This window comes from Anomaloglossus baeobatrachus, chromosome 4, assembly GCF_048569485.1.
Source record: "Anomaloglossus baeobatrachus isolate aAnoBae1 chromosome 4, aAnoBae1.hap1, whole genome shotgun sequence".
Classification (NCBI taxonomy): Eukaryota; Metazoa; Chordata; class Amphibia; order Anura; family Aromobatidae; genus Anomaloglossus; species Anomaloglossus baeobatrachus.
The window spans coordinates 309666942-309691844 of record NC_134356.1 but is presented as its reverse complement, the minus strand read 5'-3'; the positions used below and the strand labels follow the sequence as shown (position 1 = coordinate 309691844).

Here is a 24903-nt window from a genome sequence, read left to right as displayed (position 1 = left end):
CAGATTTGAGAAAGATAATAAGCATATCTAAATGTTGACTACCTAAGTAAAAATAACATAATCACAAGAGGTGACAGGCTTGAATTTTTCTGAATGAGATGGTTGCAGATTGCAAGAGACAAATGATGACCACATATTCAATAGGTCCTATTGTGTTGTTTTTTTTAGCACAACTCCTCCAATAACATATTACTTTAATTCAAGCAAACAGGCAAGTTATTTCTAAAAATGGTGGGAAACAAATATCAAAAAAATATCCTTGGTGTCCGATCCAATATTGGACAAGAGAGAGATACTCATATAGACATTTGGTAACACTCTAAGACATACCTACGGTCAGCTTACAAAAAGAAAAGGTAGGTTACTAAGAAGTTTGTAGCAAGTAGGAATTCAGGGCAAACAGATGCTGGATATGCTATAAAGTTTAGAAGATGCAGGTGCCACCAGGTGGACCTGGATCTATCTCGAGAATGTGTAATTGTCAGTACAGAGATGGTCAGCATACCAAGTCATTTATAAAGGTATTCAGACCACCTCTCACACGGACATTACTTTCATGATGAAAAATGCCTGACATATCAGTGTGTCAAAAGGACAGCATCTTCGCTTTTAGGATTTTGCAATTCATTGTAGAGTTCCTTTATGAAGCTGAAAGGTTTTCCACTATTAATGTGACCCCCTTTCATTTGTCCTAACTATTCATAACACTATTCAAATATACATCTGCTACTTACTCTGCACCTGTAAGCTGATCTTTCTGCGGCGCGTATATTCCAATGTTGAAACTTTACTTTGATCCTTCTGGTCTGGAGACCGAAATCGGACAAACTGAGGATGGCACATCACTGGGGGTGGCGGGGCTGCCTGTCTGTGAGTGACAGCAGTCTGGGCATGCATGCAAAGATCACACTTCACTCCCTTTTCAGCCCGCTTTACAGTGTGGTGCTTTGATATGACAAGCACTATGATGTGCTGATTATTAGTATATCACCCTGTGATATACTATCTAATGAACAGCACATCACATGCTGAGAGGAGAGTGACGTATGATCTAGGCATGTGTGCCCAGACTGCTGACATTCCCAGAGAACAGAGAAAAGTAGAGAGGGGTGGTAATGCTGCACCAAAAATCACTAATGAACTTCAGATTAACGTGTCTTTATTATTGACCTATGCCAATAATAAAGACACGTTAATCTGAAGTTCATTAGTGATTTTTGGTGCAGCATTACCACCCCTCTCTACTTTTCTCTGTTATCTGCCTTCGGGGGGCTGCAGCCTTGATCACATTTTATATGCGAGTAAAGGAGTTGTGACTTGCACAACTTCATCTGGTGAGTAGTACTCCCCCCCCCTCACCCCACATTATTGGGGTAATACCCTATCTGCGCTTCTTTTTCCACAGCTCTACACTATTGACATTCCCAGAGAGGCAGCCCCGCCCCCATTAGTGACGTGCCCTGCTCAGTTTTTCTGATTTCAGATTCCAGACTGGAAGTATCCAAGCAAAATATCAATTTTTCATGTGGCATAGAGAGATCAGTTTACAGGAGGAGCAGGGTAGGTAGCAGAATTATATTAGGAAAGTGTTAGTTAGGAACAGTTAAGACAAATGAAAGGTGGTGAAATTAGCAGTAGAAAGCAACTTTAATACTTTTAACATTATATATAGCCACATAAATAAAATGTACTGCCCTGGTAATTCACAGTGGGGAACATGAACACTTCTGCATACTACTCCCTCTTATGATTTCATGCACTTAGGATTACATTCTATCTACAAGACTGTTTTTGCCAGATTTTTATTAATAAACAAAGATGCAGAATGTATACCATTTATCAATTACATTTTATTTTAATGCCAATCCAGTTGTAATATAAGAAACTAAGCAGGAAATGAAGGATCTACTTACCATACTGAGCTTTAGTAAAGGTTCCTTCTACAGGTTTACAGGAGGAATTATCACCCCCACATACACCACATTTATCTTTTCTTGCGTTGGAATTTAAAACATGGTCGCAGCCCGCTTGCTAAAAAAAGAACGTTGATTTAATATAGAAAATATCACATAAACATACCTAAAATACGTGGAACTGTATGCCCAACGAGAATAGTTGGTTAAATTAGTCTGGAGGTAGCTATCATAAAATTATTATTATTATTATTATTATTATTATTATTATTAATAATAATTAGTTTAGCTTTAATTATCATTATTTTAGTTAGGTGATACAATGTATAAGTGTAACATTGCTTCTAAAGCACATTATATTTGATAGGATACATATTAATTTGTCTTCTATAAATATGATTTACATTATTATTAGACATGACGCTATGAAAACAAGAGGCAGTTCTACGACACGCACTTAAGCTTTATGTCATACCCTGCATAATCCTTGAACACAAAGGTCATCAGCATCAGGACCGCAAGGTGTGCCATCGATTACCCTGTCCTTCAGCTGGTAATAGGATGAAGTCCCAGAAACACGACAAAATAGCTTGCACCGATCCTTCATTAGGACTGTACAAATAAAAATGCATTCTCTGTTACTGTGCAGTCTGCTTCAATTGCCTTCATACTCTTATGGAGAAGAAGATGACACTTTAAACTTACTGCCACTGTATTTTGGGATCCACCGCACACTGGTTGTAAGACCGTTGATGTTAAAGTGCTTGCCATCAAATTGAGAACACTGCACATCTCTAAAGTCTTTCTTTCCTTTGGGACAAGATTCCGTGTTACAAGATCTGAACTTCATCCTTCTTCCCACACAATATTTTCCTCCATTTTTAGGCCTACAAAACATTTGCAGTAGTAAATGTTATACGTATAATAATTACCCCATATGAGCATTAAAACTTTAAGACTAAGTAACAAAAAAGTCCATATTTAAAAGTGCAATAAATTCCAAGCTTTATATACCATTACAAATAAGAATCAGGTGTTTCATGTATGGCTTTTAATTAAAACAAATATTGCTTTAGCTGTTGCTGATAATATAATTTGGAGATTTTTTTTGCCTTAAAGACCACACACTGTCAACCATTTGTAACACATTATGGTCTTAAAGGTATTGCAATCAGGAAAACCCCAAGAGCTGCACTTTGCATAGTCTCTATTTGTTTCGGCTATTGGAGAATTCACAATTCGATGTTCTCATGTACTACTAGGGTTAAAAATGTTGCTAAATGTAAGTCTGTATACTTTGACAGTTGATATAACAATAAAATTCTCAAAACAGATGAAAAAAAGGATAGCCATACTTCTCCATTCTTCTGTCCTTAGGTGAAAAAGTTCAACAAATCTTATTAAATATTTCATTTAAGAATTTATGGACAGAATTATATTTACGCAAATATATATATAATACATCATTTCAACAGCTTACTCAGGTTGATTGCAATATCTAGCAGACGTTTTGATTCCACCACCACAGCTTCTTGAACATGAACTGTAAGGCTCCCAAGGACCCCATTCACCATCTACAGGACGGGTATTCAATACTTTTTCTACACAAAGGCCACGATGGCAATGCTAGTTAATAAGAAAATAAATTAATACATTTATAGCAATAAACAAAAACAAAACAAATTAAAATAGACAAAAGCTTCTCATTGCCTATTATTATATTGGGCTATTTGCCTTTCCTAACAGGGCCCACAGTGCTTTTTAAAATAAATAGTTTTAACAATTGCATATTTTCACTTGCTAAGAGCACTTTTTCTTTATTATTAAATGCATGTATTTTAGAATTGAGGAGAATTCCTAACTCACCATGTTTTAGAATAAACCACTGCACTTATGATATTCATCGAACTTTCACCAAACTTTTACCTTTGAACTAAACATGTGATGTAATAGCGGTTGATGAGCCCAATTTGTATGTATTTTTTTTCTTATATTTCACCTCTCTGTTGCGGAGATATTAAACATAAAAATATTTGGCACCTGATGATTTAATTCTCCAAGTAAGTGTTATGAGATTTTAACTGTTGACCTGTACTTCTTCTCCCTGTATGATGTTCACCAATACTAAGCAGGCAACAACACACAGGAGAAAAAAGAACACGCTCCACTATAACTTAGAGCAGGTGTCTCAGTGAATGAGATGAAAGATAAACAGCTTTGATCTCCTGGTTTAACCTCCTGCATGATTATAAATTGCTGGGAGAAGAGCATGACACAAATGGATAACATCTTTTGGATAAAGTCCTGGCCGAGGGTCTGGGGAGGGGCAGTACATCTGAGTTTATCTTTAACACATTATAAACTATTCAATCATCCCTCCTCTTCTCATAACACTGTCACCTCTGTTGTACTTACTACTGAATCAGGAGCAAACTATCATTAGAGGATTAGTAAACCTGCTGTGTCAAGCATATTCATGAGCTCTGTATAACTCCACTTCCACCACTGATTGGCGGTTTTCTGTGTACACTGAACATGCACAAAAACCTAGCAATCAGTGCTGCTTGCAGGATTATACAGAACTCGACATTCATATAACTGCAATATCTGTATGAGATGAAACAGTAATTTTATCAAATTAACAAATAAAAGCAATCAGCCCATAAGTGATAGATTGCTGGAATCAGAGTCTCTGCCCCTATACCATGCAGCTCTCAGATGGGGGAGCAAAGATCTGGTAACAGATTTCCTTTCAAGATTAATACAGTGGAACCTTGGATTATGAGCATAATTCGTTCCAGGACTGAGCTCTTAAACCAAGTTACTCTTATATCAAAGCGAATTTTCCCATAGGAAATAATTAAAACACAATTTGTTCCACATCCCAAAAACTTAAAGCAAATGAAACTGCACTTTAGCTTACAAAAAAATTGTTGGTGCGAGAGGTACAGCATAAGCAATGGGCTGTACTGGTTAGCAGAAAGAAAGTACAATACTATATCCACAAATGCAAATTGATAGACACGCTATAAAGTATATACTGTACTGTGTAATGGTATACTGTATACAGTACATATGGACAGAAAGTTACCTCCAGAGCGGATCAGAGAGCGGTCAAAGGACGGAACCGGAAGTGCACGGTGAGTATTTGCTCTTATTGCAAAGCATTGCTCTTAAACCAAGTTACAAATTTGTAAAAAAAAAGCTTTGCTTGTCTTGCAAAACGCTCTCAAACCAAGTTACTCTTAATCCAAGGTTCCACTGTAGTTGTATTATAATCAATAGTAACGTGAAAATAAGCAACTTTGCAATGTATCTTATCATGGCATATCCTTGTGGAGATAATTGATCTTTTCCTGTCAATTCATAAGTTAAATCCGTAAAACTGTCTTTAATGAAAACAGATTTTCACATTATTAAGATAGGAGATGATAGTTCGTGCTTAAGGGATTCTATGAAGAGGTGAGGGTGAAGGAACTATAGGGAGTTACAGACATTCTGCATCAAGTTTTCAAGAAATGAGTTACACTTTAAAGATAATCACTTCAGAAAATGCTATTTACCTGCATAGGGTTAATCTGCAGGTATGTGTCAGTACAATACTTTCTAACTGCCTTATGCGGGTGTCACACAGTACGATATATTGGGCATTATGTCGCCGGGGTCATGTCAATAGTGACGCACATCCGGCATCATCTGATATATCGTAGCGTGTGACAGCTACGTGCGACGGTGAACGAGCAGAAATACTCACCTTCTCGTTCATGGTTGACACGTCGCTCAGTTTAAAAAAATCGTTCCTCCTTCTGCGCGCCAGTTGTTCATCGTTCCCGAGGCAGCACACGTCGCTCCGTGTGACACCTCGGGAACGACAAACTCAGCTTACCTGCGTCCCGCCGACAATGCGGAAGGAAGGAGGTGGGCGGGATGTTTATGTCCCGCTCATCTCCGCCCCTCCGCTTCTATTGGCCGGCTTCCATGTGACGTCGCTGTGACGCCGAACGTCCCTCCCCCTTTAGGAAGTGGATGTTCGCCGCCCACAGCGACGTCGCCCGGGAGGCAAGTACGTGTGACGAGGGGTTAACGACTTTGTGCGCCACAGGCAACTGATTGCCCGTGACGCACAAACGACGGGGCGGGTACGATCGATCGTGCAATCGCACGATAGATCATCTCGTGTGAAGCCCGCATTAGGCCCTGTGCGCACTAGATAAAGGATTTTTCTCAAGAAATTTCTTGAGTGAAAGATTAGCGCATCTGCGTTTAAAAAATGCATCAATAACGCATGCGTTTTTGACACATTTTTGATGCGTTTTTGATGCGTTTTTTCCGCAGGTTGGTCCCTGCGTTATTTTACCATTATTTATGGCAAAAAACGCAGGTACCTTCAGAAAAGAAGTGACATGCTCATTCTTTTTCTCAAATTCTGCAGAAAGAATGTTCTTGAGAAAAAAACGCAGTGTGCACACAGCTATTTTTTTTTCCATAGGTTTTGCTGGGGAATGTCTGCAGAAAGGTTACAACCATTTTCTCAAGAAATTTCTGCAGCAAAAACTCGGGTAAAAATGCAGTGCGCGCACAGAGCCTTAGGGGTGTATTCAGACAACTGTATAAAGTGGACCTAGATGAGACTGCAACGCTTGGACTGGCTGAGGCTCTACTGACCCGAGTGTGACAGTTTCATATACAGTATTTCTACGCTAGGGTCGGGAGAAACACGGTCATTTGAACATTGCATTGCAATCAATTACAATGCAATCAAAGTGCTCGGGCATGCATACAGCCACTGTTCACAGTACAGTCAATGGTGCTGTGGGTGGTGACTGTAGCTACTCCATGCACGCTTCAACGATTTATGCCCAAGTGGCTCCTGGGAGGAAATAAATTCATTTTCTCTTGGTAGCCACAATTTCAGCAATGCGGACAGGAGAAAGTTTCCCAGTAAAGGATTTGAAACATACTAAGTAAATATAATAGAATCCTGTAAAACTGGATGCAGCTTTATTTACATCAAGTGATAAAATGAAAAACCCTCTTCAACCATAAAAAATGTTGACCAGAAGGGTCTGCCTTAGTTTTTCATATGAGTTGTGGGAACTCACACTTTTTTTTGATAAAGACTGTTCCATATGCCTATACCTCTCCAAATGGTGCATTGGCAACTAAAATTGAACGTTCAAGAAAATAAAAGGCCCTGGAACTAACCCTTCAAGACATCTCTCCATTGTATTTTAACTCTACTAACCAAAGAATAAATGTAAAGTGCATACCTTTCCAGGACCACAGTCACTTCCATCAGCTAAAGGCATATGTTGAGTTAAACATCCTTTATGCATCCCTTCTGCACTGGTGCACCACAAACGCTTACATTGTTTCTGTTTAAAAACAATAAAGGGATTTGATTTAATTTCTTTGTATTGACCTTTTCTTTGTAATGGAAAATGTTACAGGTGTATCTATTATTACAAGAAAAAAAAAAATCAATCGCACAATCACTGCAGACGAGATAGTTGCGGTTTTTATATATGCATGTTTCTCCTTACTGGAGAAGTAGTATTGTAAGCTATTTGCCAATCAGATATTACTGTACGTCTCTTCCCTTAATGCCATTTCATTCAAAAACGAATGTAACCTGGACTGTAATATGTCATAGACAACAATTCCTGACATCAGGGGTGTTGCAAGGCTCCTAAAGGATCAGGGGCACAAGCCCCAAAATAGGTGCCTCCCTATAAGACATCCCCGACACTTATAAGAAGTACTATACATATATATTCAAATTGTATATATATATATTATATTATAAATTATACATATATAATTACATAAATACTGCTACACAATGTCCACTACCATTGTCACTATATAGCACACTAGAAGGTGGCCCGATTCTACGCATCGGGTATTCTAGAATTTACGTATTGTGTAGTTCATGTATGATTTTTGTTATATATATATATATATATATATATATGTAGATGTTGTTGTGTGTAGTTACCAAGTGTTTGTGTAGGGGCTGTACATGTTCTGGGTGTTGTCTGGGTGTGATGGGGGGTGAGAGCAGTGTTGTTTGTGTGTTGCGTTGTTTGTGGAGCGCTGTGTGTGTAGCGTTGTGTGTGTGTGTTGCGCGGTTTGTGTGTGTGTGGTGTGTTTTGGGGGGAGGTATGTTTTGTGCAATGTGTGTGTTGTGCGGTATGTGCGTATATTTGTGTGTGCAGCGTTGTCTGTGTGTGGGTGTCTGTGTAGGGCAGTTGTTTGTGGTTCCCAGTGTGTGTGTGTGGTGTGTTGTGCAGTGTGCGCGCGCGTGTGTGTGTGTGTGTTGGGGGGAGGTGTGCACTTCCCATCGTGCTCCATCCCCCATGCAGCGCACTCCCCATCGTGCTCCATCCCCCATGCAGCGCACTCCCTATCATGCTCCATCTCCCATCCTGCGCACTCCCAAACGTGCTCCATCCGCCATGCTGCGCACTCCGAAACGTGCTCCATCCGCCATGCTGCGCACTCCCAAACGTGCTCCATCCGCCATGCTGCGCAATCCCAAACGTGCTCCATCCGCCATGCTGCGCACTCCCCATCGTGCTCCATCCCCCATGCTGCGCACTCCCAAACGTGCTCCATCCGCCATGCTGCGCACTCCCCATCGTGCTCCATCTCCCATGCTGCGCACTCCCAAACGTGCTCCATCCGCCATGCTGCGCACTCCCAAACGTGCTCCATCCCCTATGCTGCGCACCCTCCATCGTGCTCCATCTCCCATCCTGCGCACTCCCAAACGTGCTCCATCCGCCATGCTGCGCACTCCCAAACGTGCTTCATCCGCCATACTCCGCACTCCCCATCGTGCTCCATCCCCCATGCAGCGCACTCCCCATCGTGCTCCATCCCCTATGCTGCGCACCCCCCATCGTGCTCCATCTCCCATGCTGCGCACTCCCAAACGTGCTCCATCCGCCATGCTGCGCACTCCCAAACGTGGTCCATCCGCCATGCTGCGCACTCCCAAACGTGCTCCATCCGCCATACTCCGCACTCCCCATCGTGCTGAATCCCCCATGCTGCGCACTCCCAAACGTGCTCCATCCGCCATGCTGCGCACTCCCAAACGTGCTCCATCCGCCATGCTGTGCACTCCCAAACGTGCTCCATCCGCCATGCTGCGCACTCCCAAACGTGCTCCATCCGCCATGCTGCGCACTCCCAAACGTGCTCCATCCGCCATGCTGCGCACTCCCAAACGTGCTCCATCCGCCATGCTGCGCACTTCCAAACGTGCTCCATCCGCCATGCTGCGCACTCCCAAACGTGCTCCATCTGCCATGCTGCGCCAGCATCAGCCTCTCTACCCGCAGCATCAGCCTCTCTGCCCGCAGCATCAGCCTCTCTGTCCCCAGCATCAGCCTCTCTGTCCCCAGCATCAGCCTCTCTGTCCCCAGCATCAGCCTCTCTGTCCCCAGCATCAGCCTCTCTGTCCCCAGCATCAGCCTCTCTGTCCCCAGCATCAGCCTCTGTCCCCAGCATCAGCCTCTCTTCTCCCAGCATCAGACTCTCTTCTCCCAGCATCAGCCTCTCTCATCCCAGCATCAGCCTCTCTGTCCCCAGCATCAGCCTCTCTGTCCCGAGCATCAGCCTCTCTGTCCCCAGCATCAGCCTCTCCTCTCTGTCCCCAGCATCAGCCTCTCTCCTCCCAGCCTTCCCCAGCATCAGCCTCTCTCTTCCCAGCCTCCCCCAGCATCAGCCTCTCTCCTCCCAGCCTCCCCCAGCATCAGCCTCTCTTCTTCCAGCCTCCCCCAGCATCAGCCTCTCTCCTTCCAGCCTCCCCCAGCATCAGCCTCCCTCTCCCAGCCTTCCCCAGGATCAGCCTCTCTCCTCCCAGCCTCCGTCCTCCCAGCCTTCCCCAGCATCAGCTTTCCCCTTCCAGCCTCCCTCAGCATCAGCCTTCCCCAGCATCAGCCTCTCTCCTCCCAGCCTCAGCCTCTCTCCTTCCAGCCTCCCCCAGCATCAGCCTCTCTCCTTCCAGCCTCCCTCAGCATCAGCCTCCCCTTCCCAGCCTTCCCCTGGATCAGCCTCTCTCCTCCCAGCCTCCTTCCTCCCAGCCTCCTCCTCCCAGCCTCCTTCAGCATCAGGCTTCCCCTCCCAGTCTCCCCCAGCATCAGCCTCCCCCTCCCAGCCTTCCCCAAGATCAGCCTCTCTGCTCCCAGCCTCCTCCAGCATCAGCCTCCCTCTCCCAGCCTTCCCCAGGATCAGCCTCTCTCCTCCCAGCCTCCGTCCAGCCTTCCCCAAGATCAGCCTCTCTGCTCCCAGCCTCCTCCAGCATCAGCCTCCCTCTCCCAGCCTTCCCCAGGATCAGCCTCTCTCCTCCCAGCGTCCGTCCAGCCTTCCCCAAGATCAGCCTCTCTGCTCCCAGCCTCCTCCAGCACGCCGTGCTCCTCTGGCGACACTCACACACACGATCGCATCCACTCACACACACGATCGCATACACTCACACACACCCGATCCCGACACTCACACACACGATCGCATCCACTCACACACACGATCGCATCCACTCACACACACGATCGCATCCACTCACACACACCCGATCCCGACACACACACACCCGATCGCATACACTCACACACACAGACACTGACGATATCGCACATACGCGCTCACAGTCACAACATCCGGAGATACCACATGCTTCTGGCCATGTGATCCTCCGTCAGGTCCTGGAAGGTCACAACAGCACAGTATCGAGGCCGAGAAGCAAGGGATATCGCCGGATGCTGTGAGTGTGTGGATGCGATGTGATGTGTGTGTGAGGTGTGTGTGAGAGTGAGTGTGAGAGTGAGTGTGAGCTGATGTGTGTGTGTGTGTGTGTGTGCGTGTGGATCTTCCGCCGCTACAGGACCTCGATGCGCTTGTAACCATGCCAACGTATCCCGTCCCCCGCTCGCACGGGAGCCCACACCACTCCCGTGCGAGCGGGGGATGGGGGATGGGGGGGGGAGTACAGTACTCACCCCCCTTAACAGCCGTGTCAGTTCGGGGAATGCGCGGGGGGGGGAGAGGGGGGGGGGGGTAGTACAGTAGTCACCTCCGTGACAGCCCTGTCAGTTCGGGGAATGCACGGGGGGAGGTGGGCGGGGCCAGAGCTAACGTGCGTTGCGTGAGGGGGGCGGGGCGTGGCGTGGCCGAATTGCCAATGCCTGCAGGGTGCCGGGGCGAGAGGCCAATCTGTGGGGGGGGCGGAGGCTGGGCGAGCGGCTGGCCAATCCGTGTGGGGGCGCAGCCTGGGCGAGCGGCCAATCGGTGTGGGGGGGCGGGGCCATGGCGAGCCCAGCGGCCAATCAGCTTTGTGTCACCGTAAGGACATGTCACGGTGACACTGTCACGGTGACACAATTTTGGAGCATGACAGACAGACAGACAGACAGAATAAGGCAATTATATATATAGATAATATTATAATATAACCATTACCTCTACAAAACAACACATATTATACAAAGACCAATAATACCTTGATACACCTGCCACTACATAATGACTGAAATGCATTAAGCTGTTACTAAACTAAAAAACAGTACCAATGCACAGTGGTGTGAAAAGTGTTTGCCCCCTCCTGATTTCTTATCATTTTCATGTTTGTCACACTAGAATGTTTCAGACCATCAATCAAATTTTGAATTTAGAGAAAGATAACAAATGTAAACACAAAATGCAGTTTATAAATGAACGTCTTATTAAGGTTATAAAAAAATCTAAACCTACAGGGCCCTGTGTGAAAAAGTGATTCACCCCCCCACCCTTAAAACATAAATTAACTGTGGTTTATCATATCTTTGGGAAGCTGAGTTCAATTTCCATAGCCACAACCAGGCCTGATTACTACCACACCTGTTCTCAATCACTTAAATAGGACCTGCTTGACAAAGTGAAGTAGACCAAAAGATCCTCAAATGCTAGACATCATGCCAAATATCTTCAGGAACAAGTGATAAACAAAGTAATTGAGATCTATCAGTCTGGGAAAGGTTTAAAGCTATTTCTAAAGCTTTGGGACTCCAGTGAACCAAAGTGAGAGCAATTTTCCATAAATGGCGAAAACATGGAACAGTGGTGAACCTTCCCAAGAGTGGAAAGACAACTAAAATTACCCCAAGAGTGCAGCGACAACTCATCAAAGAGGTCACAAACGACCCACATCAACATCCAAAGAAGACCTTGAAGACTTGCTATAGTAAATGGAACCATGAATTTTGCCAGTTACCAAAAAATCCTGGATAATGTCCAGCCATCTGTTTGTGATGTCAAGCTGAAGCGCACTTGGATTATGTAGCAAGATAATGATCCAAAACACACCAGCAAGTCCACCTCTGAATGGCTAAAGAAAAATAAAATTAAGACTTTAGAGTGGCCTAGTCAAAGTCCTAACCTTAATCGGTCAATCAGGTGGTTTAAACAAGGCTGTTCATGCTCGGAAACCCTCCAGTGTGGCTGAATTACAACAATTCTGCAAAGATAAGTGGGCCAAAATTCCTCAAAATCATTGTAAAAGATTCATCGCTAGTTATCACAAATGCTTGATTGCGGTTGTTGCTGCTAAGGGTGGCCCAACTAGTTAAGTTTGGGGAACACTCCCCTTTTTTTACACAGGGCCCTGTAGGTTTGGATTTCTTTTTCCCCTTAATAGTAATGACCTTAATTTTTGAACTGCATTTTGTGTTTACTTGTGCAATTGTTGTATAAAACTTAAATTTGTCTGGTGATCTGAAACATTTAAGTGTGACAAACATGCAAAGAGATAAGAAATCAGTAAGGGGGCAAACACATTTTCACAACACTGTATACAGAATAGTGACTTACAGCTGACGTTCTTTCTGATAGAGTCGTTCACTTTTCTTGTCTTTTTCATCTGGTCCAACAAGACAACCTCTTCCAGCCAGGACTCATCTGCAGAGACTACACAAAGACACATCTGACGTCCCACATTTCCAGCACCATCCTAATTTATTCCCAGCACAAACTCCCCATCCTGCCTGTTCTTCTGCTGTGGAACTGTAACCTGAATACTTCAAAAATTATACCATTTCTATGATTACCCTTCCACCAATTAATGCCACAAAGACAGTGTGTGGCAGATAGTGGGGTAGTCTCTAAAAATAATTGTGTCCCATAGAAAGCAGGTTAGCCACATTGTGCTACTTAGCATGTAATGATGACCGATATGCTTCTTTCAAAGTTATGTCCAAGTGCCCCTTCAAGCAACAAATACCCTTGGGTATCCCCTTTAAGTGTCAAAAAAGTAATAATTACCCCTGAAAGACGCAATTAAAACTAATAATGCACCCATTGAAAACACATAATGACTTGAGTGCCCCCACAGGCCCCCTATATACTGTATGAAGGACACTCAGCTTCCTATTCACTGTATGATAGTCCCCATATGCCCCGTACATACTGTATGATGGTACCAAAAGCTCCCTATACACAGTATGATCGTCCAACAGCCCTGTATACACTGTATGATGACCTCCACAGCTTCCTATACACTGTATGATGGTCTCCACAACTCCCTATATAAAGCATGATGGTCCCCACAGCTATACACTGTATACACTCTATGATGACCTCCATAGCTTCCTATACACTGAATGATGGGCCACACAGCTCCCTATCCCTATACACTGTATGATGGTCCACACAGCTCCCTATACTCTGTATAAAGGTTACCACAGCTCCCTATATCTTTATGATGGTCTCTACAGCTTCCCATACACTGTATGATGCTCCCCACAAAGCCCTATACGCTGTATGATGGTTATCACAGCTCCCGACATGTATATGATTCTTCCTTTACACTGCATGATGGTCCCCCACAGTTCCCTATACACTGTATGATGGTCTCTTCGGCTCCTTATACATTGTATGATGGTCCCAACAGCTCCTTATACACTGTATGATGGTTCCTACAGCTCTCTATATAATGCATGATGGTCCCCACAGATCCCTATATATTATATGATGGCCCACTCAGCTACCTTTACACTGTATGATAGTCCCACAGGTCTCTATACATTATATGATGGTCCCCCCAGCTTTCTATACACTGTATGATGGTTCCTACAGCTCAGTATACTCTGTGTGATGGCGCCACTGAGCCCTATATACTTTATGATGGTCCCTAGAGCCCCTATATACTGCATGATGGTCCCCACAGCTCCCTATATACTGTAAAATGGTCCCTACGACTCCCTGTACACTCTATGATGGTCTCCACAGCTCCCTATATATTCTATGATGGTCCCCCCATCGCCCTATACAATGCATGATGGTCCTTACAGCTACCTATATACTGTATGATGGTCCCTTACAGCTCCAAATACTCTGTATGATGGGCCTCGCAGCTCCCCATACACTGTATGATGACCCCCACAGCTCCCTATATACTGTATGATGGTCCCTACAACTGCCTATACACTGTATGATGGGCCCAACAGCTCCCTATACACTATGGTCGCCCCCACAGCCCCTTATATGCTGTACTTTGGCCCACACAACGTCTTACATACTGTACTTTGGCCCATGCCCCCTGTATATTGTATGATGGTCCCACAGCTCCTTATATTCTGTATTATGGCCCCCCTACAATCTCTTATATATTTTACTAAGGCTCACATTTCTCCTAGTATATAGTTTATCCCCTTCACAACCTTGAAATTGTCCATCTTTCTTATTTTGTTTATTCCTCCCTTTCTTTCAAGAGCCATTGTATTTAATCCTTTCACGACATGTGCTGTGTATGTAGCAGGCTCACAGGGTGACCTCGCTCCATTCTCGTCAGGTAATGGCTGTGTGTTACAGCAAGGACCTGCAGCTAACAATCGTGGGTGGAGCGGAGCTCTGCCCGCAATTGTTAACCTGTTAACTCTGACAGCAAGATTTAACAAACACCGCATAGGGGGGCGCGCCATTTAAAGCTCCCATCGGTACGCTCGTGACGTGATCGCAGGTCACCAATAGTTTTCTATGACAGCAGGAGGTCACGGCAGTCCTCCTTTGAAACCCTACCTGGCTGAGCTTCAAATGGAACTGTGATTTTCACTATGGTATTGCTGTATACAGCACAAGCAATCAGAAGAAAGCAGTTTCAAGGCCAATAAAGGGACTATTAAAAATAGTTTTTAAAAAATATAAAAAAAATAACAGTTCAAATCATCCCCCTTTTACCCCATTGAAATGATAGATAAAACTATGTGGTATTGCCACATTCAGAAAAATAGTTAACCTGATCGTTAAACACTGTAAACAATAATATAAAAATTCCAAAATTACATTTTTTTTGTTTGAAATCGAAAACACTATGGTCTTGGAAAATGGCAACCCAAATTCTCCAATTTTCTTTTGCAAATTTCTGATTTTTTTTTTTACCACTAAAATAATAAAAATCTGGACACATTTGGAATTGCGTAATTGTACTGATGAGGAGAATCATATTGCAAGGTAATTTTTACCACAAAGTGTATACCATAAAAACAATTCCCAAACAACCATATCAAATGTGGGTTTTTTTCACAATTTCTCTCAATTTATAATTTTTTCACTGTTTTCTACTACACTATTTGGTAAAATTAATGGTATGATTGAAAAGTACGATTCATCCCGCAAAAAACAAACCCTCATATGTCTATGTGCACACAAAAATAAAAAAGTTTTGCCTCTGGGGAGAAGGGGAGGAAAAAATGTAAACACTAAATGGAAATTGGCTTCTTCGTGAAGGGGTTAATAGTCCCTGTAGAGGACTTAAAGCTGCGATTGTCTGATCGCCTCTGCAATACAGAGCAGTGCATCAGCACTGCTATGTATAGCAGAAATCACAATATCCATGAATGCCATGGGCATTGTTCACAGGCAGATTATAACAGGCACAGGGGTCTTCAGCAAACCCTCGGCTGTCATGGCAACCCATCTGCATCTCAGGATCATGTCATGGGCGCACCGATGGGAGCGGCGTGGAATGATGTGCTCCCGCTGGTGTTTATTGAATGCCACTGTCAAAGATTTTCAACAGGATTTAACTGGTTAACAGCTGCAGGAAGATCTCTGATCCACCCGTGGCTCTTAGAGGCACATGACGAGCGATAAAATCAGCCGTCATGTGTGGGGAATGATGCGGGCTCCACACAAAGGCAAGGACATGACTTTTGATGAACCAGTACATCAAAGATTGAGAAGGGATTCAATGGCCTCACACAGCTCCATATATATAATACAATAGCCCTTACAGTCTCCTATATAGCTCATTATAACCCCCACTTCTCTCTATATATATAGTATTATGTGCCCCCACAACCTCTTATATGCTTTCTAATGGCCCCCACAATTTCTTATATACTCTATTATGGTCCCCACAATCTCTTATATGCTTTATTTTGGCCCCCATGTCTCCCTATATATAGTATGATTGCCCCTACAACCTCTTATATTCTTTATTATGACCCCCATAATGTATAATATATATATACACACATATAAAGAAAACAAAGTTTATACTCACGTACTCTTGATTCTTGGCACCACAGCCTCAGTCTCCCCTTCTATGGGGGGCCTGCAGAAGCAGCGTGATGCAATGATGTTATCACACTGCCTGAGTGAGCACACTAATATCTTGTAAGTTGAAGGCCTATAGCAGTCTTCATCTTAGGAAACGAGTAGTGATAGAGCTTTTGCTTCATTCTCTATCACAGGATTTATCTTTTTTTGGGTGAAAATAGACATAGTTCATTTTAGCGGTTGCAGGAGACCCGGGGCTTTGGGAAAGAAGTTTGAACCAGATCTTTGACGCTAGCAAAATGCTTGGCCTGGCCCACATACTGGTGGATTTCCTGAGGAAGAAGTGTGGTTACACTTCGAAACGCGTTGAATTAAACCACCTTGTATTATACCTCTCCTGGATGTGTGTCATATCTCCAGCAGCGTAGTAACAGTTCCACTTATACAGTGTTCCCGGGTGATCTTTGGCCTGGCCCACAGCCAAACAGGTGAATCTTGCCGGGTTCCCGCTCCTTACATAAGTAGTGTTTTGCACAGTACACTTAACGCACCATGTACAGACAAAAGCAGCATCTCATTGTTCATTTAACAAGCTATCCAGTTTATTAAATAGCAGCATACAGGGGCGTACATAGAAATCATGGGGCCCCATAGCAAAAGTCTGAATGGGCCCCTTCCCCCACCAATAAAAAAAAAAAAAAAATTACAACAAAATAATAACATAATCATCATACATGCTACTGGGGGCCGGCACACGTTACTGCGGGTGACATACACGTTACTGCGGGCAGGTTATAGTTAGAAATAATACATACTACACAGTGTTACTGAACAACACCCACCATACCAAGGTCAATAATACATTGCAAAATAATGCCGCCACTCCATGACCAAATATCACCACATAGAGTCTGAATATAATCACCGTCCTGTTACTGAGCAGAGCCCACTGCACCAAGACCAGTAAATTCACACCGCAAATCCCCAAAAAAATCTGCAATATTAGAACTTTGCCTAAAGTAGGGATGTCCTTCTTCATGTCCCTCACCGCACACACAATATACATTTTCACATCTGTCTCCCCATTTAATGGTAACAATTATGACCCCCTTTATAGCATTAGGAAATACAGTAAAAGTCTACAAAGTACATATATAACACACACACAGCCACACACACACACAGCCACACACACAAAGCCACACACACAAAGCCACACACACACACACAGCCACACACAGCTACACACACACACAGACAGCCACACACACACAGCCACACACACACAGCCACACACACACACAGCCACAAACACACACACACAGCCACACACACACAGCCACACACACACAGCCACACACAGCCACACACACACAGCCACACACACACACAGCCACACACACACAGCCACACAGCCACAGCCACACACACACAGCCACACACACACAGCCACACACACACAGCCACACACACACACACAGCCACACATATACACAGCCACACACACACAGCCACAGCCACACACAGCCACAGCCACACACACAGCCACACACAAAGCCACAGCCACACACAAAGCCACAGCCACACACACAGCCACACACACAGCCACAGCCACACACAGCCACAGCCACACACAGCCACACACACACAAAGCCACAGCCACACACACAGCCACAACACACAGCCACACACACACACACAGCCACACACACAGCCACACACAAAGCCACAGCCACACACACAGCCACACACACACAGCCACATATACACACAGCCACACACACAAAGCCACAGCCACATCCACACACACAAAGCCACACACAGCCACAGCCAGACAAAGCCACAGCTACACACACAGCCACAGCCACACACACAAAGCCACAGCACACACAAAGCCACAACACATACAGCCACAACACATACAGCCACAACACATACAGCCACAACACACACACAGCCACACACACACACACACACACACAGTGATGGCACAGCACAGGAGCAACACACACACACAGCCAGACACACACAGCCACACACACACACAGACACACACACAGCCACACACACACACTGATGGCACAGCACAGTAGCAACACACATGGCACAGCTCAGGAGCAGCACACACGCAAACACACACAGTGATGGCACAGCAGAGGAGCAACACACACACAGCCACAACACACACACACACACACACACAGTGATGGCACAGGAGCAACACACATGGCACAGCTCAGGAGCAGCACACACACAAACATACACAGTGATGGCACAGGAGCAACACACATAGCCACAACACAGTAATGGCACAGCACAGGAGCAACACACACACGACACAGCTCAGGAGCAGCACACACACACACACGACGCAGCTCAGGAGCAGCACGCGCACACACACACACACACACACACACACAGTGTAATGGCACAGCACAGGGCAGTTTCTGTAGTTACAGGCAGACATTTGTACATTATAAAACCTGCTCCTGTGATGTGAGAGGTCGTCAGTGACTCCGGCCTCACTGCTGCACTTCCTGTCAGTCCTCCTGGCGTCTCCTCCTCTCCTCTGCTTTCTCTTTCAATTCCTTCTGTTCTCTGCTTCTCACTGTTTTTAATGCTTTGTTTGATCTCTCTTTTCTATGGTCTCTACTCTGTTTTCCTGTTCATCTTTGTTTCTCCCGCGCTGTACTGAAGAAGCTCTGCCCCCTCTCCTGATTGGCTGTTTTTCTCCTGGCATCTCTCACTGCTCTCTGACTGGAAGAAGAAGCTGCCTGGCCACTCCCTCCTCTTCAGCACAGGCCGTGCACCGTGTGCAGTGAGTGAGACTGCATCTCTGCATTGCCTTCAGCTATAGAATTCGTGCGGGTACCCAGCGGCCTTAATCAGCTGCTTGGTGACGCCATGGGGGCATGAAAGAGAAAGTGAAAATGTACACAGAGCGGGCAGCTGCCTCCGGGCCCCTCCACCTCACAGGCCCCGTAGCAGTGGCGTGGTCTGCCTCTATGGACGGTACGCCACTGGCAGCATAGGCTAATTTGTGAACAAGGGTCAGGTAATATTGGATGGTGCTGAATGAAGGGCTCCCTGATTGTCCTTGGCACCTCAGTCTGACACTAAAGAGCAATACAAATGTATAACTGTCTCATTTTAATCAGACGATTATATATTGAAGCAGCAAAAAAAAAAAAAAAAAGTTTAAAAAAAGTGCTGAAATCATCAAAACTGTCATGCCAGACTTCTGTTGTAAAAGCTTTGAAAAGTTGTAAAATTTCGGCGCAACTCGAATTTGCGCCGAAATTTTGCTACTCTTGGCATTTTAATGACAGTCTTTCCCTGCTTTGACAAAATGGATGAAACTGGGACGGGACACCACAGTTTGTCTAATTGATAACCAGCTGTGGCGTTGTGTACTGGAGTGAGATTTCTGGCGTACTGCACAAAGGTGCTCTCCACTCGTCAGACGCTACAGATTCATGAAGAAGCATGCACAATGCTGGTCTTGATGAATCGGACCCAAAATGTGTAAAAAAAAAAAAAAAGAATGTAAAAATAGTTGAGGTAAAAAATCACTTTTACCCATAAAAAGTTACTTTTTTGAAAAAAAAAACTATAAAAGAAATTATGTAATTAATTGCAAACTGAGTGGAATGTATTTTCATACATTTTAGCCCCGGAAAAAAAAAATGTTTTCATATACTCTGGCCTGTGTGTGTGTAATTTTCTTGGGGGCTAGAAATAAAGCTTCAACACAGGTAATAACAAATGCACTATAAAGCTAGGAAGGGCAATTTGAGACCTATTCCTTAAAGGGAACCTGTGAAAAGATTAATTCTGTCTGAACCACTGAACTATGGCCAGCATGAACCAGAGCTCGGCTGTATGATTGCAATCTGGTATGGATTACTCTGAAAAGCTGCAAAGTTTCAGGGAAAACATTGATTGAAAATAGGAAAGACCTCTCAATCAACCAGAGAGGGGTGAAGAGAATATGGATGGGATCTGCACTGGACTAGTCAGGTACCTTCTTATAGTGCTTGTCTGGCTTCTGAAACTAGGTTTGTACGCAAATAAACTTAATGATATTGTTAAAACAGCCTTTTAGGTTTGTGATTGGTTTTATCAATATTTCTTAAAGTCATCCCTTTTTACTCATGTATGTGTGTCTACATGTATGTATGTACTGTGCTTTGCGAAAGTATTTGGCTCCCTTGAATTTTTCAACCTTTTCCCACATTTCAGGCTTCAAACATAAAGATAAAAATTGTAATGTTATGGAAAAGAATCAAAAACAAGTAGGACACAATTGTGAAGTTGAACGAAATGTAAAAAAAAATAACTGAAAATTGGGACGTGCAATATTATTCATCCCCTTTACTTTCAGTGCAGCAAACTCACTCCAGAAGTTCCTTGAGGATCTCTGAATGATCCAATGTTGTCCTAAATGACTGATGATGATAAATCTAAGCCACTGTGTGTAATCAAGTCTCCGTATAAATGCACCTGCTCTGTGATAGTCTCAGTGTTCTGTTTAGGCTGGACTCACACGAACGTATGGCATCCGATGGAAGAGCATCGGATGTGATATGCTAATGACCCTGACTCAGGCTCTGCTGCGAGTGTGAGCCGAGTATCATGCGACTGACACGATCTTGCAATCGGGACACAGCTGTGAAGCTGAGGGCAAGCGCTGTGGAGGAGAGGGAGGGGTTAATCCCCTCCATCTCCTCCATTGTCAGCCTGTGCGTATATTGCACTGCACTGGGATAACATCCGAGTGCAGTCCGATGTTTCTCTCATACCCATTCACTTGAATAGGTGCGAGTGATATGGCTCTCGCAGAAAATCGCAGCATGTTGCGACTTTTCTCACAGCCAGAATCTGGATGCGAGAAAAGCTGACCAACTGCTTTCTCTCATTGACTGATATTGGTCAGAGCGCAGTGCGAGATTTTCTCGCATTGCACTCGTCCGCTTTTCACGCTCGTGTGAGCGTGCCCTTAAAGCGCAGATAACATTATGAAGACCAAGGAACACAACACGCAGGTCCATGATACTGTTGATACGTTTAAAGCTGGATTTGATTACAAAAATATTTCAAAAACTTTAAACATCCCAAGGAACACTGTGCAAGCGATCATATTGAAATGGAAGGAGTATCATACCATTGCAAATCTACCAAGACCCGGTCGTCCATACAAACTTTCATCTCAAACGAGGAGAAGAATGATCAGAGATGCAGCCAAGAGGCCCATGATCACTCTGTATTTACTGTAGAGATCTACAGCTGAGGTGGGAGAGTCTGTCCATGGGACAACAATCAGTCGAACACTGCACAAATCTGGCCTTTATGGAAGAGTGGCTAGGACAAAGCCATTTCTCAAAAGATATCCATATAAAGTGTTGTTTAAAGTTTGTTACAAGTCACCTGGGAGACACACCAAGCATGTGGAAAAAGGTGCTCTGGTCAGATGAAACCAAAATCGAACTATTTGGGCACAATGCCAAACGATATGTTTGGCGTAAAAGCAACACAGCTCATCACCCTGAACACACCATCCCCACTGTCAAACATGGTGGTGGCAGCATCATGGTTTGGGCCTGCTTTTTTTCAGCAGGCACAGGGAAGATGGATAAAATTGATGGAAAGATGGATGGAGCCAAATACAGGACCATTCTTGAAGAAAACCTGTTGGAGTCTGCAAAAGACCTGAGACTGGGGCAGAGATTTGTCTTCCAACAAGACAATGATCCAAAACATAAAGCAAAATCTACAATGGAATGGTTCACAAATAAACGTATCCAGGTGTTAGAATGGCCAAGTCAAAGTCCAGACCTGAATCCAATCGAGAATCTGTGGAAAAAGCTGAAAACTGCTGTTCCCAAATGCTCTCCATCCAACCACACTGAGCTCGAGCTGTTTGCAAAGGAAGAATGGGCAAAAATTTCAGTCTCTCGATGTGCAAAACTGATAGACACATACCCCAAGCGACTTGCAGCTGTAATCGCAGCAAAAGGTGGTGCTACAAAGTATTAACTTAAAGGGGATGAATAAAAATTGCACGCCCCACTTTTCAGTTTTTTGTTTTTTTAAAGTTTAAAATAATAAATAATAAATTTCGTTCAACTTCACAATTGTGTCCCACTGTAACGCCTGCCTGGATCCACAGACTAAGACGGGCTATAATGGACAGGCTAGAGGAAAGCCACTCGCCATTCAGGACCCCCAGAACCCTGAAACCCTTTAACCCCTATACAGGGATTTGGAATTACACAGGGCCCTGGAGATCACTACCTGTGGAAGGCTGCAGTCTGAGAGAGTAGTCGTCAGGCAGGGTCAAACCAGGAATTGCGGAACAGGGACAGAATCGGCAGGCAAAGACGTAATCAGAAACAAGCAGAGATCAAAACCGGATCGAGCAGCGAGGTACAAGTACAGCAGGCAGGAGGGTAGTCAGGAAACAAGCGGTAATCAGCACACGAAGTCACAGGACGAAACAGGAGCCAGAATTCTCAGAACTATCTCTGGTATAGGTCAGCAGACAGGAGGGGAATTAAAAAGGGTGTGGTGTCTTCCCATAGGCTGTAGCTGAATGATGGTACCTCAGCTGGGAGACACCCGCCACCTACAGTCAGCCCGTGGCACTGCAGATCCCCAGGAAACTCAGACCAGTGGATGAACGGAGCCTGCGCCCACCGGCGCCGCTGGCATCGATTCCTCTCCCATCACCAGCACCATCCACGGTAGGAACACGGCGTCGCCTGGAGATCGGAGCAGAAGTCGATGGAGTGGACTCCGGTGGTGACGTAACACCCACTTGTTGTTGATTCTTCACCATAACATTAAATTTTTTATCTTTATGTTTGAAGCTTGAAACATGGGAAAAGGTAAAAAATTCAAGGGAGCCCGATACTTTCGCAAGGCACTGTATGACTGTGTGTATGCATGTGTTTATATGTGTATGCAGGGTTTTTTGTGTTTTTGTTTTCTATGAATTTGTCCTTTCATGTTATAACTTTCGTTAGCAATCAAGTACTTTAATTGATGCATTTCAACTACAAAAGCACAATTGTAAGACCTGATATATTGGCATGGGCTAGAATCACTACATTCTTAAGATGGAATCAGGAGTTCTAATCCAACCATTTTTTAGAAATGTTTATTTTTTTGTGCCTTTATAACTTTTGACCCAACCCCATGATGTAATTTTCTTTTTCTGTTATTATGTCAATAACTTCATCCTGTTACTGTGATACGGCCTGAAGAAGGCAATGGTCCAGTGCTGAAATGTGTAGCCTTGTCTATCCCAGAATAATCCTGTTGCTTCCCTTTCTGGCTATTTTCATAAATCAGCAGCACCAATGGTTACCCCTTTTTTTTTTTTTTTTTTAACTATCTAGGCTCCTTTGACCATCTTTTCTTTTTTTAACAATGGATTCTTAGGGGTTTAATATTGTTTGGGCTTCAAGCCCATTTATTTATTTTTTGAGAGTCAATGTACGCAAAACTGTTTTTATTCTGGTGCAATGTAGGTGAGGTGTAAAAAAACATTAAGGGGCTATGTAGGTGATTACTTGATTATACTCAAGACATAGGAGCCCATTCATCAAAGCCTTAGCACCTAAATACTGGTATAAAAGCTTTGCAAAGTTGCAAAATGTTTGTGCTCCTCCCCTTTTGGCGTTTTCACACTAGTTTAAATCAGCTGGACCAAAATGTCGGATCCGGGGAGGAGCCAGGGTGGAAAGGGGGCTAGACCACTCCTGCCCCTCAAATTCTTTAAATGGGTTCTCAGACTAACAAAGTTGATTTTAATCAATAGATCTTGTAATAAAAATAAGTTCCACAATTGTATGTTTAAAAAACTGTTCCTGCGCTGAGATAATCTTATATATGTGCCCCTGCTATGTACTGTGTAATGAATGTGTCTGACTGTACAAGGACATACCCTGATCATACCACAGTATCTGGGCCAGGGAGGAGGTAAAAGATTACACAGACTGGCAGCATCAGATGGCAGCTAATTATATCTAGGAGGTAAAACAAATTTTTAAACAGGGAGGGAAATGTTTTTCATTACAGAAACCAGCAGCTATGTTCAAGTGCTATATAAAGTGGTAATCTGCAGGTAAATAAGTTTCATCAAGTCTTCTGTGTTGCAGGAAGTGCCACTACATGGAGAATATAAGATTATTTTTCCCAACAGCTGCTCAGTTCCAGTCATTGGCATGGTGTAGGGAGATGTTACAATTACCGCTCACTACGCACGGTGATCACTCCCTGACACATTGACAGCTATCTCTGCAAGCACATGTCAGAGCATGTAGCTAATCAAAGTGCAGAGACGTGATAACAGCACTGTTTCTACACCTCTGTGTCCTTTATACTTGTGGCAAAAAGTCTACGGCAGGGCAGAAAATATTCTAGGTTCTTCAAAGTAGCCACCTTT

At 44.1% G+C, this 24903-nt stretch overlaps 1 protein-coding gene across 1 annotated transcript in view; it reads right to left on the bottom strand.

Annotated features, from left to right (window-relative positions):
• The window catches only part of ADAMTS20 (ADAM metallopeptidase with thrombospondin type 1 motif 20), a 322687-nt gene that overhangs the window by 165688 nt on the left and 132096 nt on the right, over nucleotides 1-24903 (bottom strand). Inside the window, exons 11-15 of the mRNA XM_075344979.1 lie at nucleotides 7184-7288; nucleotides 3394-3539; nucleotides 2619-2800; nucleotides 2389-2525; nucleotides 1914-2031 (exon numbers count right to left, since the gene is read on the bottom strand). Coding sequence (XP_075201094.1) covers nucleotides 1914-2031; nucleotides 2389-2525; nucleotides 2619-2800; nucleotides 3394-3539; nucleotides 7184-7288 — 688 coding nt within the window. The remainder of the gene's footprint in view (nucleotides 1-1913; nucleotides 2032-2388; nucleotides 2526-2618; nucleotides 2801-3393; nucleotides 3540-7183; nucleotides 7289-24903) is intronic.